We start from the raw sequence: 16,076 nt of genomic DNA, 5'->3' as shown, positions 1-16,076 counted from the left end.
GAGGCAGCATTCGCATCAGGGGGAAATGCGATGTGGCTCAAGTCAGATCCAATCACTCCATCTAAAGTGCCCCTGCCAAAAGATCCAACTGAATTTGAGCTAATGATGGCAGAATTTAAGTGCCTTAAAGATATGATGTCTGAAAATAATTCAGAGCTGAAATTAGTGAAGAAGGAGGTTCATACCTTATCCAATCAATTAAAGATATGTGAACAAAAGGCAAATCTAATGGAATAAAGGATTACTGATCTGGAAAACTGTTTGAACAAGATTCAAAATGACTGCAAAGATTTGCCTCGGATTTCAAGGGAGCTTGAAGATGTGAATAACAGAAGCCGAAGGTGTAACATAAAACTTTTGGGATTACCAGAGAAGATGGAGGGAACTAACCCCATTTCTTTCCTGGAGGAAGTATTACCAAAGTTGTTTCCTTTGAAGCTCTGTTTCCCTTTAGAAATAGAGAGAGCTCCCAGGGTTCCACTGAAAGCTTCTAACGGTAAAAAATGGACCTAGGCCTCTAATCTTCAAATTGCTCTAGTTTCAGCAGGCTTTTAAAATCTTAAATATGGCTAAAAAAACACAAGAGCTGAAATGGAAGGAACACAAAATTCATTTTGTACCTGATTTTGCTAAGGAAACAGCAATTTCTTCAGTTAAGACCGCAACTGCGTTAGCTGGGAGCAAGATACGGGCTCCTTTATCCAGCTGTGATGAAAGTTGAAAAAACTATCCACTATGAGAAACCAAGGAAGTTGGAGGAATTTATTTCTCAGCATCTGGATCCTATGTCTTGAAATATTCAGATTTTGGCAATTTGTGTTATGATTTTACATTTTTGAACTTTATTTTACACTTTTCCCTTATTTATGTTTTTTTTTTTAAATTATTTATTTATTGTTTTCAACTTAAATTTCAAGTATAACACTTGTACAGAAAGCAAGAATAGAATAGAAATCAAATACAATAGTAATATAATTCCTAAATTAAACAAATATACTATTTATGCTCAAGTCCACAATTAAGATCCAAGAATTAAAGAAAATTGGCGAAATTATCAAAAAAGAAAGTTATAATATTAAGAAACTGAGAACTATAGCACTGAGATGGGGTCACAATATCCCAAATATAGGGCTCAAGGATTGTTAACATTCAGACGAGACATAGCCACGAAATTTGTCAATTGTAATGGTTCAAAAAACACATATTTAAGAGTACGGTGATATACAATACATTTACACGGATGTCTCAAATAAAAAGTTGCCCCCAAAGATAAAACCCCAGGTTTCAACAGAAGAAATTCACGGCGGCGCCTTTGCGTCTCCCGTGCCAAATCTGGGAACATTTGTATTTTATACCCAAGGAAGCTTTTTTGTCTATTTTTAAAGAAAAGTTTTAACAACCATGTTTTATCAATTGGCAAAGCTAAAGTAATAATCATAGTGGCTGGTGATGCTAAATCCTTCTCAGATGTTTCTAAAATCTGTGATATATTTAAGGGTTCTTGATCTGAAGATTTTTCTTTTGGTTGTTGATTTTGTTCTTTATCAGGCAAATAATAAACCCGTGAAAATGGTGGTAATGAATCTTCGGGTATCTCTAAGTTCTCTACTAGATATCTCTTAAGCATATCTCTAGGTGTTACTAACTCAAGTCTTGGAAAGTTAATTAACCTTAAGTTATTACTGCGAGAATTGTTCTCAAGCATTTCAGTCTTCTTCCTTAGGTTAATATTGTCTTTGACTAAGGCCTCTTGAATTTGTTTCAATGATACAATTTCTTTTTCCATTTTTAGAACAGATGAGTTAGAAGTATTTGTTTCTTTTCTTAAATCCTTCAATTCCTTATCATGTTCCTTAATTTTCCCTTCAATTTGTTGAAGTGTAGGAGTAATTTTTTTAACAAAACCAGCCAATAAGTCCCAGATAGAGTCTAAAGTCACTTCTGCAGGTTTAATCAATTCAATTGAGGTTTGTGTAAATGTAGAGTGCTCACCGTTCTGAAGTCCTTTGGGGGATGTCTTCAGCCCTTCCCCCTCATGTTGAGATGATATTCCCCCAGATACCTCCATAGGGGCCCTGAAAAAGTGGGCCCCAGCCTCCAAACTCTCCAGTGAATCTTCCCTTGCCTCTGGAGAGGAGAAAACCAGTGAATCCGGGGTTTCCCCACCCCTGGGAGAGCTGGTCGTCTGGGGTTGCGGGGGCGGTGCCCTAACGTCGGGGCTCAGTGTGGTATCGGGCCCAGGAGCATCCACGATGGTTTCGCCTCCCTGTGTTCTCCGCGGGCCGCCATCCGACGTCGCTGCGACCTCCTGCATGCGCCACAAGAGTTCTTGAATATTTCCGAGACCCGGTGCTCCAGGACGCCGCGAGGCAGAAGCGGCACTCCGGCCCCGTCTCTTTGGCATCGCGGTAAGTAATTACCGTTAGAAAAGTTGAAAAAGCACAATCCTGGGACACGCAGCTCAGCGCGTCCTGTCTCAGATCGCCATCTTGGATCAGGAATGTAGATTTTAATCCCCTTATTTATGTTTAATTTATTTTATTTTTGTTACGTTTCATGTGGAAAGTGCTTTCCGTTAGATCACTACATTTTTTTTTTCTAACCGACCAATGGTTCTTGATGATTTGGGTAAATGCGGGATTTCTTTGGCTCTAACTGGTGGATACCTACTGCAGTAACTGTTCACTTCCAGGGTTGAGACTTCCTCGTGAAATCAGCTGATGAAATGCCTGATCTTTGGGTAGCGGGTAGCCTAAATATGGAGTCAAGTAAAACTGTTGAAGATTATGATATCATAAGCTCCCAGTTTCTGCAGCTTTCTGAGAAAGAAATCCGAAGACCAGCAAAGCTGCATAATTATCTATGGGTCCCTGTTTCGTTCCACTGGGGGAAGGAAGAGCTGCTCCGCTGGCTAAAATCAAGTCCCAGCACTGGCGGTAGCCTAAATAAGAAAGCGAGGCAGTGTCAGATATTTTCGGCTCCCTCAGTGCCATCCTTCGGTTCAGCGGGGAGAGCCGCTGCAGCTGTATGACCAGAGAAGCTGCATATTTATTAACGGGGAGGGAAATGCCTAACCGCTGCAGCTGTTTACAATTCAGCTCCGATGATACTACATCAATGGTAATTTGTTTTTTTACTGGCCCCTCCCCTCGGGATCACTCAGCTGGCTAAACCTGACCCCAACACTAGCAGTAGCTTCTATGAGGAAACAGCGAAGTACTGTCAGTTATTTTTGGTTACCTCCCTTCTGTTCCCTAAAGCTGACTGAATAGAAATATAGTTAGAGACTAAAGCTGAACTGCAACGCTGTTGGTGTCAGCTGGTCATAAAAATAACTATGAGATAAGAACATAAGAATTGCCATTGCTGGGTCAGACTAGTGGTCCATTGTGCCCAGCTTCCGCTTATGCGGCGGCCCTTAGATCAAAGACCAGTGCCCTAACTAAGTCTAGCCTTACCTGCGTACATTCTGGTTCAGCAGCAACTTGTCTAACTTTGTCTTGAATCCCTGGAGGGTGTTTTCTCCTATAACAGCCTCCAGAAGAGCGTTCCAGTTTTTAACCACTCTCCGGGTGAAGAAGAGCTGCCTTACGTTTGTTCGAAATCTATCCCCTTTTAACTTTAGAGAGTGCTCTCTCGTTCTCTCTACCTTGGAGAGGGTGAACAACCTGTCTTTATCTACTAAGTCTATTCCCTTCATTATCTTGAATGTTTCGATCATGTCCCCTTTCAGTCTCCTCTTTTCAAGGGAGAAGAGGCCCAATTTCTCTAATCTCTCACTGTATGGCAACTCCTCCAGCCCCTTAACCATTTTAGTTGCTCTTCTCTGGACCCTTTCAAGTAGTACTGTGTCGTTCTTCATGTACGGCGACCAGTGCTAGATACAGTATTCCAGGTGAGGGTGTACCATGGCCCGGTACAGCGGCATGATAGCCTTCTCCGATCTATTCATGATCTCCTTCTTAATAATTCCCAGCATTCTGTTTGCCCTTTTCGCCACCGCTGCCACACATTGCGTGGACGGCTTCATTGACTTGTTGACCAGTACTCCCAAGTCTCTTTCCTGGGGGGTCTCTCCAAGTATTGCACCGGACATCCTGTATTTGTGTATAAGATTTTGTTACCGACATGCATCACCTTACACTTATCCACGTTAAACGTCATTTGCCGTGTTATGGCTCATTTCTCGAGTGTGTTTATGTCATGTTGCAGGTCTTCACAATCCTCCTGCATCTTTACTACTCTGAATAACTTTGTATCATCTGCAAATTTAATCACCTCACGCATCGTACCAATTTCCAGGTCATTTATAAATATGTTGAAGAGCACGGGCTCATGCACCGAACCCTGTGGCACTCCACTTGTGATGCTTTTCCAGTCCGAGTATTGCCCATTTACCCCCCCTCTCTGTTTCCTATCCGCCAGCCAGTTTTTAATCCACGTGAGTATTTCACCCTCAATTCCATGGCTCGCAATTTTTCGAAGTAGTCGTTCATGCGGAACCTTGTCAAATGCCTTCTGAAAATCCAGATATACAATGTCGACCGGGTCACCCTTGTCTATCTGCCTGTTTATTCCCTTGAAGAAGTGCAGCAAGTTCGTCAACCAAGATCTTCCTTTGCTGAAGCCGTGCTGGCTAGTCCTCATCAGATTGTGTCCATTAAGGTGATCAATGATGTGGTCCTTTATCAGCGCCTCTACCATCTTTTCCAGTACCAAGTTCAGACTCACCGGTATGTAGTTTCCCAGATCTCCCCTCGAACCTTTCTTGAAGATCGACATAACATTTGCCACTTTGTAGTCTTCCAGAATCCTTCCCAATTTGATCGACAGAATGGTTATTAGTTGAAGCAGTTCAGCTATAGCCCCTTTCAGTTCCTTGATTTCCCTCGGATGGATGCCATCTGGTCCCGGGGATTTGTTTTTAAGCCTACCTATTTTTTTCCTCATAGTCTCTTTTGGCCCCTCTTACTGCCTTATGGCACCTGCTTTAATGTTGTTTGTGCTTTTCCAGTTTTCGACCGTTTTTGACCTTTTCCATTCCTTAAACAACGTCTTCTTGTCTCTGATCGCTTCCTTCACCGCTACAGTAAGCCACGCCAGTTCCTTGTTCTTTTTCCTCTTGGATCCCTTGTTGATATGCAATATATATAGATTTTGCGCCTCGGTGACTGTGTCCTTAAAAAGGGACCATACTTGCTCTAGTGTTTTTACAGTACTTATCCTCTTCTTAATCTTCTTCCCCACCATGAATCTCATCCCTTTGTAATTCCTTTTTCGGAAGTTCAGTGCCATGGCCATAATTCTGGATCGATGTTTTGCCCTTGTGTCCAGGTTGAAGCGGATCATATTGTGATCACTGCTTCCCAGCGTTCTTTCTACTTCTACACCTTGCGTCGGTCCTCGTAGTCCATTTAGAACTAAGTCCAGAATTGCATTTCCTCTCGTATTTTCCTTGACAAGTTGTTCCAAGAAGCAATCGCCTACAGCATCCAGGAACTTGGTCTCCCTACCGCAGCCGGAGGTGCCTAGGTTCCAGTCTATCTCCAGATAATTGAAGTCACCCATGATAACTGCGTTGCCTCCCTTGCAGTTGCGTTTAATCTCATCCATCATTTCTCTATCATTTTCTTCGGACTGCCCCGGTAGTAGATGCCGATCTTCCTTTCCATTCCATTTGTTCCTGGAGACTCTATCTTATTTTTCATTTCCGGCGTGTTCTCTCCGGTAGACTCAATTCCTTCTTTGACATATAGGGCAATACCCCCACCTTTTTGACCCACTCTGTCTCTGCGGTATATCTTGCATTACGCTAGCACAGTGAACCAGACATTTTCCTCGTTCCACCATGTTTCTGTGATGCTGATGATGTCGAGGTTATCTTTTTGTGCCATAGCTTCCAATTCCATCTTATTCCTTAGGCTCCTTGCATTCATGTACTTATACTTGAGTTTGCGGCCTGTTAATTTCTTGCATTTCCTTCCCTCTTGTGTCCCTTTCGATCTGTCAGGATTTCTGTCTTGCCTATGATCCGGTGAGTCTTCCCCACTAACTTCCTGCACAGTATCCTCTGGGAATACAGGTTCCCAAACCTGTATCCCAAAACTCTCGGTCGACTGTCGGCTTTCCCCTTCTTCCTAGTTTAAAAACTTTTCAATTTCTCTCTTGATGTTGCTTGCAAGCAGCCTCGTTCCATCGCCGCTGAGGTGGAGTCCATCCTTCCTGAATAGCTTGCTCTTCCCCCAGAATGTCATCCACGAAGTGGAATCCTTCTTCCTCACACCAGCGTCTCATCCATGCTTTGACTGCTTACAGCTCTGTCTGCCTCTTCTCATCGGCCCTGGGTACCGGCAGGATATCTGAGAATGCTACCCTCGGCGTTCTGGTCTTCAGCTTCCTTCTTAGCATCCGGAACTAGTCCTTCAGTCCTTCCCTGCTGTAGTTCCTGTTGCTCACATCGGCTGGATGCTTAATGTATGTGAATTCTGTACAGGAGCATTTAGGGTCTATCTGCATCAACATTCCAGTGTCAGATTGATATAATGTCCCATAGTTTAGGCCAACTGAAAATGCTGACTGCTAGCAATGCAAGGCTGGGCTGACACCTCTCACCTCCCAGCATATACGGTTCCTTCCGATTTTTAATCCCCAAATGGATTACTCTGCATTTCTTTACATAGAATTTTAGTTGCCAGATAGACTTTTCCTCTAACTTTTGTAGATCCTTTTTCATGTTTTCCACTCCCTCCTCAGTGTCTACTCTGTTACAAATCTTGGTATCATCCACAAAAAGGTAAACTTTTCCTTCTAACCCTTTGGCAATGTCGCTCACAAACATATTGAACAGGATTGGCCCCAGCACCGATCCCTGAGGGACTCCACTACTCACCTTTCCCTCCTCTGATTGAATTCCATTAATCACCACCCTCTGGCGTCTGTCCATCAACCAGTTTCTAATCCAGTTCACCACTTTGGGTCCTAAGTTCAGCCCATCAAGTTTGATCAACAGCTTTCTATAAGGAACAGATTCCCTAGACCAGGGGTGCCCAATAGGTCGATTGCGATCGACCGGTAGCTCGCCAAGGCAAAGAGAGTCAATCATCCAGGACTTCCTTTGTCTTGGCGATCTATCGGGCTGATCAATCTTCCTCTCCCCGACGTCAATTCTGCCGTCGGAGAGGAAGTTCGGGCCAGCCAATCGCTGCGTGGCTGGATGGAACTTCCTCTCCGACGGCAGAATTGACATCGGGGAGAGGAAGATTGATCGGCCCGAAGCAGAGAGAGCATGGGGTGGCGGCGGCGGCTTTGGGGCCTGTTATCCATTGGTGGCGTTTGGGTCCTGTTCCCCGATGGCAGCGGCAGTGGCTTGGGGAAGGGCAGGGAGAAAGAAAGAAAGGGGCGCAGGCAGGGAGACAGAAGGAAAAAAGAGAAACAGGAAAAAAAGAAAGGGGGCATGAAGAGAGAAAGAAAGGGCAGGGAGAGAGGAAGAAAAAGTTGGGGGAGGGAATGAGGTTTGGAGGAGAGGAAGCATACAGGCTGAAAGAAAGCATACAGTCAGAAGAAGAAAGTGCAACCAGAGACTTATGAAATCACCAGACAAGGTAGGAAAAATGATTTTATTTTAAATTTAGTGATCAAAATGTGTCTGAATTTATATCTGCTGTCTATATTTTACAATTTGGTCCCCTTTTACTAAACCATGTTTTTTAGCGCAGGGAGCCTATGAGCGTCGAGAGCAGTGCTGGGCATTCAGCGCAGCTCCCTGCGCTAAAAAATGCTGTTGTGGTTTAATAAAAAGGGAGGGGGTATATTTGTCTATTTTTGTATGGTTGTTACTGAGGTGACAGTGCATAGAGTCATCTGCTTTGACCTCTTTGGAAAAAACCCCGGAATAGGAATGATAATTAACAATTCTATGCGTACAGTGTGCGTTGTGTTTTTTAAAAAAATTTTATTGTTGGTAGATCATTTTGACTTGGTCATTTTAAAAGTAGCTCGCGAGTCAAAAAAGTGTGGGCACCCCTGCCCTAGGCTGTCAAGATATATAGGCCCTCTCCATATTCCCCCAGTGTACAGTTGGGTACGGTGGATTTTGGAGGGCAGCATATAATATAAGGGTGTTAAGGAAAGATGTGTACCTGGACCTTTTATGTGAAGTTCATTGCAATGTTACCTTGGGTGCCCCTCTGCTCCGCTGGGATGTCTATGTGGGACAGTCTACTAAAAATGCTGGCCCCTCTTACATCTGAATGGATTTTTTTGAACGCCTATCTTTTGGATATGTTTTGTTAACTGCTAACTTCTGGCAGCTGAATTAGGCCTTGACATTCAGAACGGAACCTATACAGTGGTAGCATTGATTATCCTGGCTTTGTGTGGGCAGTGTTTTCCAAGTGCCTAGAATGCGCTCCCGAGAGAGGTGGTGGAGAGGAAAACGGTGACGGAGTTCAAAAAAGCATGGGATGAACACAGAGGATCTAGAATCAGAAAATAACAGTAAATATTGAAGAACTAAGGCCAGTACTGGGCAGATTTGTACGGTCTATGTCTGTATATGGCCGTTTGGTGGAGGATGGGCTTGGGAGGGCTTCTATGGCTAGGATGGAGTAGATGGACCGGAGTGAGCTTTGATGGAGACTTCAGTAGTAGGAACCTAAGAATAGTACTGGGCAGAGCTTTGGATTCTTGCCCAGAAATAGCTAAGAAGAAGAAGAAGAAAAAAAAAAAATCCAACAAATTTTTAGATTGAATCAGGTTGGGCAGACTAGATGGACCATTCTGATCTTTATCTGCCGTCATCTACTATGTTACTATGTTTTACTCAGGTAAACAATGAGGCAATTTTGCAAGTTCCTGCCTCATCATGTTGAAAGCCATTTAAAAAGTTATCTCCAAATGATGAGCTTTTGGTATCTAAAGAAAATATCTGAACCGGTGATCAGAAAAGGAACTATCCATTTTAGATACAAGAGTCCAGATAATGTAAAGTTACATACAGTAACTTGTTTTCTCAATCCACAGACCCCTCCGCAGTCCAGATGCAGACCAAGCTGCCATCCTGGCTATAGGAAATTGACCAAGGAAGGAAAGCCCATCTGCTGTTATGACTGTATTCCGTGTGCAGAGGGAGAGGTCTCCAACCAAACCGGTGGGTAAAATCATGGACCGTGTGGGGCTGCACATAGATACACGTTTATTCATTACACTGGTCAACAAAAAAAAAAGTTTTTCTTTGCCACTGAGAACTTAAGCAGTGTTCTTAGTTCATTTAATGATGCCGATTTCAGATCTGTAATTGAAATTCAGCTAGCACCTCAGGTTTCTGAGATACACGTTACTGATTTTTTAGACAGTTTGCCATATCGGCACAATATTGCGAGTATGAACTGTGTCCCACCCAACTTGTGTTATGGAGTTTACTCTGAAAACAAACACGAAGACAATAAAGGAGACACGTTTCAGCACTCCTCTCTTAACTCACACAAAAGTGATGTCAGCATATTCAGAAATGTTTGAGACACTTGCTTTTAAGCTTGTACTGTACATTTGTCCTCTTTGCAAGAACCAACAATACCGTATTTTCACGCATATAACGCGCGCGTTATACGCGTTTTTACCTACCGCGCATACCCCTCGCGCGTTATACGTGTGAGCACGGTATACAAAATTTTTTTTACATAGTTCCCACCCCGCCCGACGCCCGATTCACCCCCCCCAGCAGGACCGCTCGCACCCCCACCCCGAGCGACCGCTCGCACGCGCTCCCACCCGCACCCGCATCCACGATCGGAGCAAGAGGGAGCCCAAACCCTCCTGGCCACGGCGACCCCCTACCCCCACCCCGCACTACATTACGGGCAGGAGGGATCCCAGGCCCTCCTGCCCTCGACGCAAACCCCCCTCCCTCCAACGACCGCCCCCCCCAAGAACCTCCGACCGCCCCCCCAGCCGACCCGCGACCCCCCTGGCCGACCCCCACGACACCCCCACCCCCCTTCCCCGTACCTTTGGTAGTTGGCCGGACAGACGGGAGCCAAACCTGCCTGTCCGGCAGGCAGCCAACGACGGAATGAGGCCGGATTGGCCCATCCGTCCCAAAGCTCCGCCTACTGGTGGGGCCTAAGGCGCGTGGGCCAATCAGAATAGGCCCTGGAGCCTTAGGTCCCACCTGGGGGCGCGGCCTGAGGCACATGGGCCCAAACCTGCACGGAAAGTCAGGGAGGGTGAACGGAGAGTCGGGACAGCGCACGGAGAGGCGGGGCAGTGCACGGAAAGTCAGGGAGGGTGAACGGATAGTCGGGACAGCGCACGGAGAGTCGGGGAGGGCGAAAGGAGAGTCGGGGTGGCCAGAGGAGAGTCGGGGCGGGCAAAAGGACAGTCGGGCTGCATGCGCGGTATACCCGTGAGCGCGGTATACAAAAGTTTTTGTACATAAAATCGTGGTTTCTGCGCGCTATACCCGTGTGCGCGTTTTACATGGGTGCGCGTTATCTGCGTGAAAATACGGTAGTCTCCCATCATATTGGGATTGAACTTTCCCTGATATATACTTTCCATCACCTTAATATCTTGATGAGCTAGATTCTCCAAGTCATGAGGGACGGGTCTAATTGCTGACGGGCAATCAGGATAGACAATTTTTGATTTATTCCTCTTAGCAAATCCGGCAATTTTTGTCATGCTGAGCGATGATTTGTTGGTTCATGCCACACCATGGGTACAATGAAAAGCATTTTCTTCCGTTTCCCATTCAGCCACTTTGGGCTCCTTTTACAAAGGTGCGTTAGGGCCTCTACCGCCTCCTTTTAAGCAGGCGGTAATTTTGCGGCGTGCGCTAAAAACGCTAGCGCACCTTAGTAATAGCGGAGAGTGCAGCACACATGGAGTGCCCACGCTTTATCGTGGTCGCCAACTTTACAGCCAAAATAATGCTTGCATGGACAGATTCTTTTGCTGATCTTGTGCAGTACATTGTCCGCAGACACATAGGCGTCGGAATGGGGGAGGGGGGGGAACCACAGGGACCAAAGCCTCCCCCCAAATTGCCACTTTTAAATTGCCACTTTTATCCCTGGTGGTCCAGAGGTGCAGCGGGCAGGCGGGAGCTTTCGGCACTCCTGCTCCACTGCTAAACCGGTCGGTCGCGGCTGGTTTCTCTGCCGCTGAGTGGCAATGAGTGGGAGCGTGCTTTGATGCTCCTGCTTGGCACTCAGCGGCTTCTGTGACTGGCTCTCATAAAATGCTCTTTATGGATAGATGGGGAGAAGAGAGAGGGAGGAGATGGTACACATGGATAGATTCAACAAAAAGAAATCCAACCGAATCTGCAGGAAAACCACCGGAACAGGAAAACCAAACAAAAACTGCAGACAATGTACACGATGCAGGCAAGAATTTATTGTACCAAATTTAAAATGCAGTAATATAAAAACCTTTTTACCAACCAAGAGACCCAACACGGTCCGTGTTTCGGACAACACGCCTTCGTCAGGGGTCCATGGTAAATAAGGTATACAATGCATCGCAAAAAATGAAGATAACAACAAATGCCTGTGTATTACGCCGAAAACGCTGCCAAAAAATGGAATCACTTTTTGGCAGCGTTTTCGGCGTAATACACAGGCATTTGTTGTCCGAAACACGGACCGTGTTGGGTCTTGGTTGGTAAAAAGGTTTTTATATTACTGCATTTTAAATTTGGTGCAATAAATTCTTGCCTGCATCATGTACATTGTCGGCAGTTTTTGTTTGGTTTCCTGTTCCGGTGGTTTTCCTGCAGATTCGGTTGGATTTCTTTTTGTTGCATCTATCCATGTGTACCATCTCCTCCCTCTCTCTTCTCCCCATCTATCCATAAGGAGCATATTATGGGAGCCAGTCTGCAGTTTTTGTTTGGTTTTCCTACACATGGATAGATGGGAAGGGAAGGCATGAAAAAGTAGATTTTGAGAAGAAAGCAGAAAAATGGAAGAAAGTTGAATGTTAAAAGTTAATGCTAAAAATGGATGTATGGCAGAAAGTTAAGGGGAGAAAAACAGCAAATAGATAAGGTGGCCCTGGATACACAGTTAAGAGCACAGACGGAAGGATGTACAACCAGAGACTGGGAAAGATGGTTTGAAAATCAAAATCACCAGGCAACAAAGTTAGGGAAAATTATTTTATTTTCAATTTAGTGATTGAATTGTGTCAGTTTTGAGAAATTATATCTGCTGTCTATATTTTGCACTGTTCAGGAAGAAATGCATTTGTTTCTATTTCTCTGGAGGTTGTACTGCATGCAGAGTTTTGCATCTTAGGGTTTTGTTTGTATATATTAATACTTTTAATTTGTGGTCCTGGATTTGCAAAAGGGGTTATCTGTGTTCTGCATGGGTGACCAAGGTCACGTGTTCTGGTAGGAATCAATGTTGAGAAACATACAGTGTGCTTTGCGTAGTTTAATTTTGTGGTAAACCATTATGTATTGTTAATAAGATTATATTGTGTGTATATATGAAAAATGAATGGAAAAAAATGGTATTACAACTAGTACTATTATGGGGGCAGGGTCTGGGGCAGAGCTTGTGGGCCCCCCCCAAACAAAAAAGCATTCCGCTGCCTATGTGCAGACATAACAGAAATTATCAGGATGGTTAACACAACCTCATCTGTTCATAATAATTATAATATCTTAGACAAAAACAAACAAAATTTTTAAAAAAATCACAGGTAGAAAAAGCAGCACAACCACTTTTTAGTATAAACTTTCAAATTACCAGTTAATGTGATTGATGAGCTGTCCTAAAATACAATATTATGTTACAGAAACAGTAAAATACCAACGCTTCACAGTAGCGTTATGACGAAAATGACGCTTAACTTAAAAACAGGAAGTGATAGACAACTGTTTCCAGATTTAGGGCCTGTTTTACAAAGCCGTGCGGTAACGGCCCCAAAGTCCATAGAGATTTAAAGGGCTTCAGGGCTGTTGCCGCACAGCAGGCGCTAGCGCGGTTTTATATAACAGGCCCTTAGAGTCAGAATGTGGCCCTTGTTAAGGTACAGGTGACAGAACTCCAGTAGCAAAATGCTTGTTGACCAGTTATAGTTCCCGCTCTGTGAAATTACGCAGAGGAGAAAACTTCTAGGAAATGTATGTGATTATTCCACAACCCTGGGTGGCACTTATTTTTTGCCTCTGCAAAATGAGGGAAAATGCCCCAGGCAAAATTGCCACTTTCTAGTCAGCTGGCCAAGACGACGTGACGATGGCTCAAGAACTGCCCTCTGGCTCTTTAGAAGCAAAATATTATCGAAACCCAACAAATGCCGCAACCCTGTCACAAGGAAAGTAACAATAGGGGGCTCCATCATAACCAAAACTATTTTAAAAATTCTGATCATGGCTATAATTTTAAGTATTTATTTATTTCCACCCCATTTACTTCTAAGTGGTTTACAAAAAAAACATACATAAAATTAATCAAACTAGGGCGAATAATCCCTCTCAAAATTCTATACAGTACTTTGAAAAGATTTTGGATGGGTCCTAATTGTTCAGAAGAGAGACAAGTAGACTCAAACCCTTTCCACCTTCATTCATTCATTCAGTTTTCCATACCATTCTCCCAGGGGTGCTCAGAACAGTTTACAGGAATTTATTCATTCCATTAAGATAGCACCATCCTCACCTTAGTTTCTCAGGTCCTTTCTAGTTTCCTCCTTCCCCTGCCGCCCAATCAACCCGTCACCACTTTTATCAATGATCAAAGACATAAAGGGGAAAAGCCAAAATTTGAGGGCTAGCCATCTCCTACATGAGAAGCCAGGTGCCACCAGTCTCATGATAATGCTGTATAGATGACAGCTTTTTAAAAGGGACAATTTCCAGACTCATTATAGTGGTTGCAAGCATATTTTCAAAGGGTTACTTTTCCCAGCATCCTTTTGAAAATATTGCTGGCGCAAATACCTAAATTGCAAAGAACTGGTCAAAATATATGCACCATGATTTCAAATTAGACCATGAAGCTGAATTTGAACAATTTCCTGGAGGAAAAGTCCATAGTCTGTTATTGAGAAAGACATGGGAGAAGCCACTGCTTTCCCTGGATCGGTAGTGTGGAATGTTTCTACTCCTTGGGTTTTGGCCAGGCACTAGTGACTTGGATTGGCCACCGTGAGAATGGGATACTGGGCTTGATGGACCATTGGTCTGATCCAGTAAGGCTATTCTTATGTTCTAATTTTGATCCAGAGGTCTAACCTGGTCTTCTGTTCCCTGCAGGTAGATTGAACACTGCATGAAAATACAAAAAGGGCTCATTTTCAGAAAAAATAGAGTTGAGAGTCAAAGAGTAGCAGAAACAAAAGCCAGAAGGATGATGAGGGCCACCACAGAGACCTTCAGGGGCTGCCATTGGTCCTAGGCCGTCCATTGAAGAATACCTCAGTATAAAATGAGAGAAGGGTGAGGGATCTCATTGGTGGAGTGGGAGGGGTTCAGAATTCAGATTGAGGGGGACGGCTGTTGCTGGTAGTATGGATGCACACAAGCCTGCTCTAAAATAAAGCCACATTTCTGGCAACCATGAAAGTTAGAGTAGGGTAAAGTACCATGTACTAACTCAATATGCAAACCATGGTCATTCTCCAACCATGCTGTTAGCTTATGAATTAGAATGTTCTATCTTGGCTGTGTGGTAACAGTTACAGAGCTCAAGCTATTTTGTGTACCAAATTTCCCGTGCATTTTATTAAACAGATTCCATAGTAATTGTGAGATGATAATCTTCCTTCTCAGATACGGAAACCTGTACAACATGTCCAGAAGACCAATGGCCCAATAAGAAGAGAGATGCCTGTATCCCAAAAGTGAAAACATTCCTGTCTTATGAAGAGCCTCTAGGGATAGTTTTGACTCTCATAAGCATTTTCTTCTTTCTCATCACTGCTGCCATCTTGGGAATCTTTATTTACTACCGAGACACTCCCATAGTAAGAGCCAACAACCGGGACCTCAGCTATATTCTCCTCATCTCCCTCATGCTCTGCTTCCTCTGCGCCTTGATATTCATCGGTCAGCCGAAGGAAGCAACCTGCATCCTCCGACAAACCACCTTTGGAATCACTTTCTCCATTGCTCTCTCTTCCATATTGGCAAAAACTATCACTGTGGTCACAGCTTTCCAAGCCACCAAACCTGGAAGCAAGCTCCGGAAATGGATGGGTTCCAGGGTCTCTAACTCTATCGTCCTTTCCTGCTCCCTTATTCAAACAGTTCTGTGTCTTGCCTGGTTGTTCATTGCTCCCCCGTTCTCATATTTCAATATGAAATCAGAAATTGGAACAATACTAATTGAATGTAATGAAGGGTCAGTAATTGCATTTTACTGCGTTCTGGGTTATCTGGGATTTCTGGCTGGTGTCAGCTTCATCATAGCTTTCCTAGCAAGAAATCTACCCGACAGTTTCAATGAGGCCAAGTACATCACCTTCAGCATGCTGGTCTTCTGCAGCGTCTGGATCTCCTTCATCCCAACATACCTGAGTACCAAGAACAAATATATGGTGGCGGTGGAAATATTTGCTATTCTGGCCTCTACAGTTGGACTTCTGGGCTGTATATTTATACCTAAGTGCTATGTTATTCTGCTGAGGCCTGATATGAACATTAGGAAATACTTAAAAAACTGAAATTGAGTTTCACTACGTATATGGATAACTTATTTGTTCAGTTGCCCAATATCATAGTTTGATGGATAGGTATATGAAGTACTCCTACACCACACCAATGTTGGCCCCTCAAGGTGGCCATATTTTTGTTATATAGTGTAATTACCAAATGCTTCACCCCATCCCATCTTTATTATTTCAACCTAGCATCTATGTTAGATTCGCTTAGCTCTAACTCAGTGTCCCACAAATTTTCTCAAGCTACAGCATACTCAATGTAGTGGCCATGGCTTGAGGCATCCAGAAGTGCGCAGACATCACCATGATGACATCACACGCATGAGTGATGTCATCACATCAATGTCCACGTATGCGTGAAGGCCCTTTAGATGGGCCTTGAGATGCCAGTGGGGGTGCCA

At 44.1% G+C, this 16,076-nt stretch overlaps 1 protein-coding gene across 1 annotated transcript in view; it reads left to right on the top strand.

The window, feature by feature from the left end:
* Positions 1-15,678, top strand: part of LOC117368651 (vomeronasal type-2 receptor 26-like) — a 32,688-nt gene extending 17,010 nt beyond the window's left edge. Inside the window, exons 5-6 of the mRNA XM_033962378.1 lie at positions 9,022-9,148; positions 14,786-15,678. Of these exons, the coding sequence (XP_033818269.1) occupies positions 9,022-9,148; positions 14,786-15,678 (1,020 nt within the window). The remainder of the gene's footprint in view (positions 1-9,021; positions 9,149-14,785) is intronic.
* The last annotated feature ends 398 nt before the right edge of the window (positions 15,679-16,076 follow it).

This window comes from Geotrypetes seraphini, chromosome 10, assembly GCF_902459505.1.
Source record: "Geotrypetes seraphini chromosome 10, aGeoSer1.1, whole genome shotgun sequence".
Lineage (NCBI taxonomy): Eukaryota > Metazoa > Chordata > Amphibia > Gymnophiona > Dermophiidae > Geotrypetes > Geotrypetes seraphini.
This window is presented reverse-complemented; position numbering and strand designations above follow the sequence as displayed.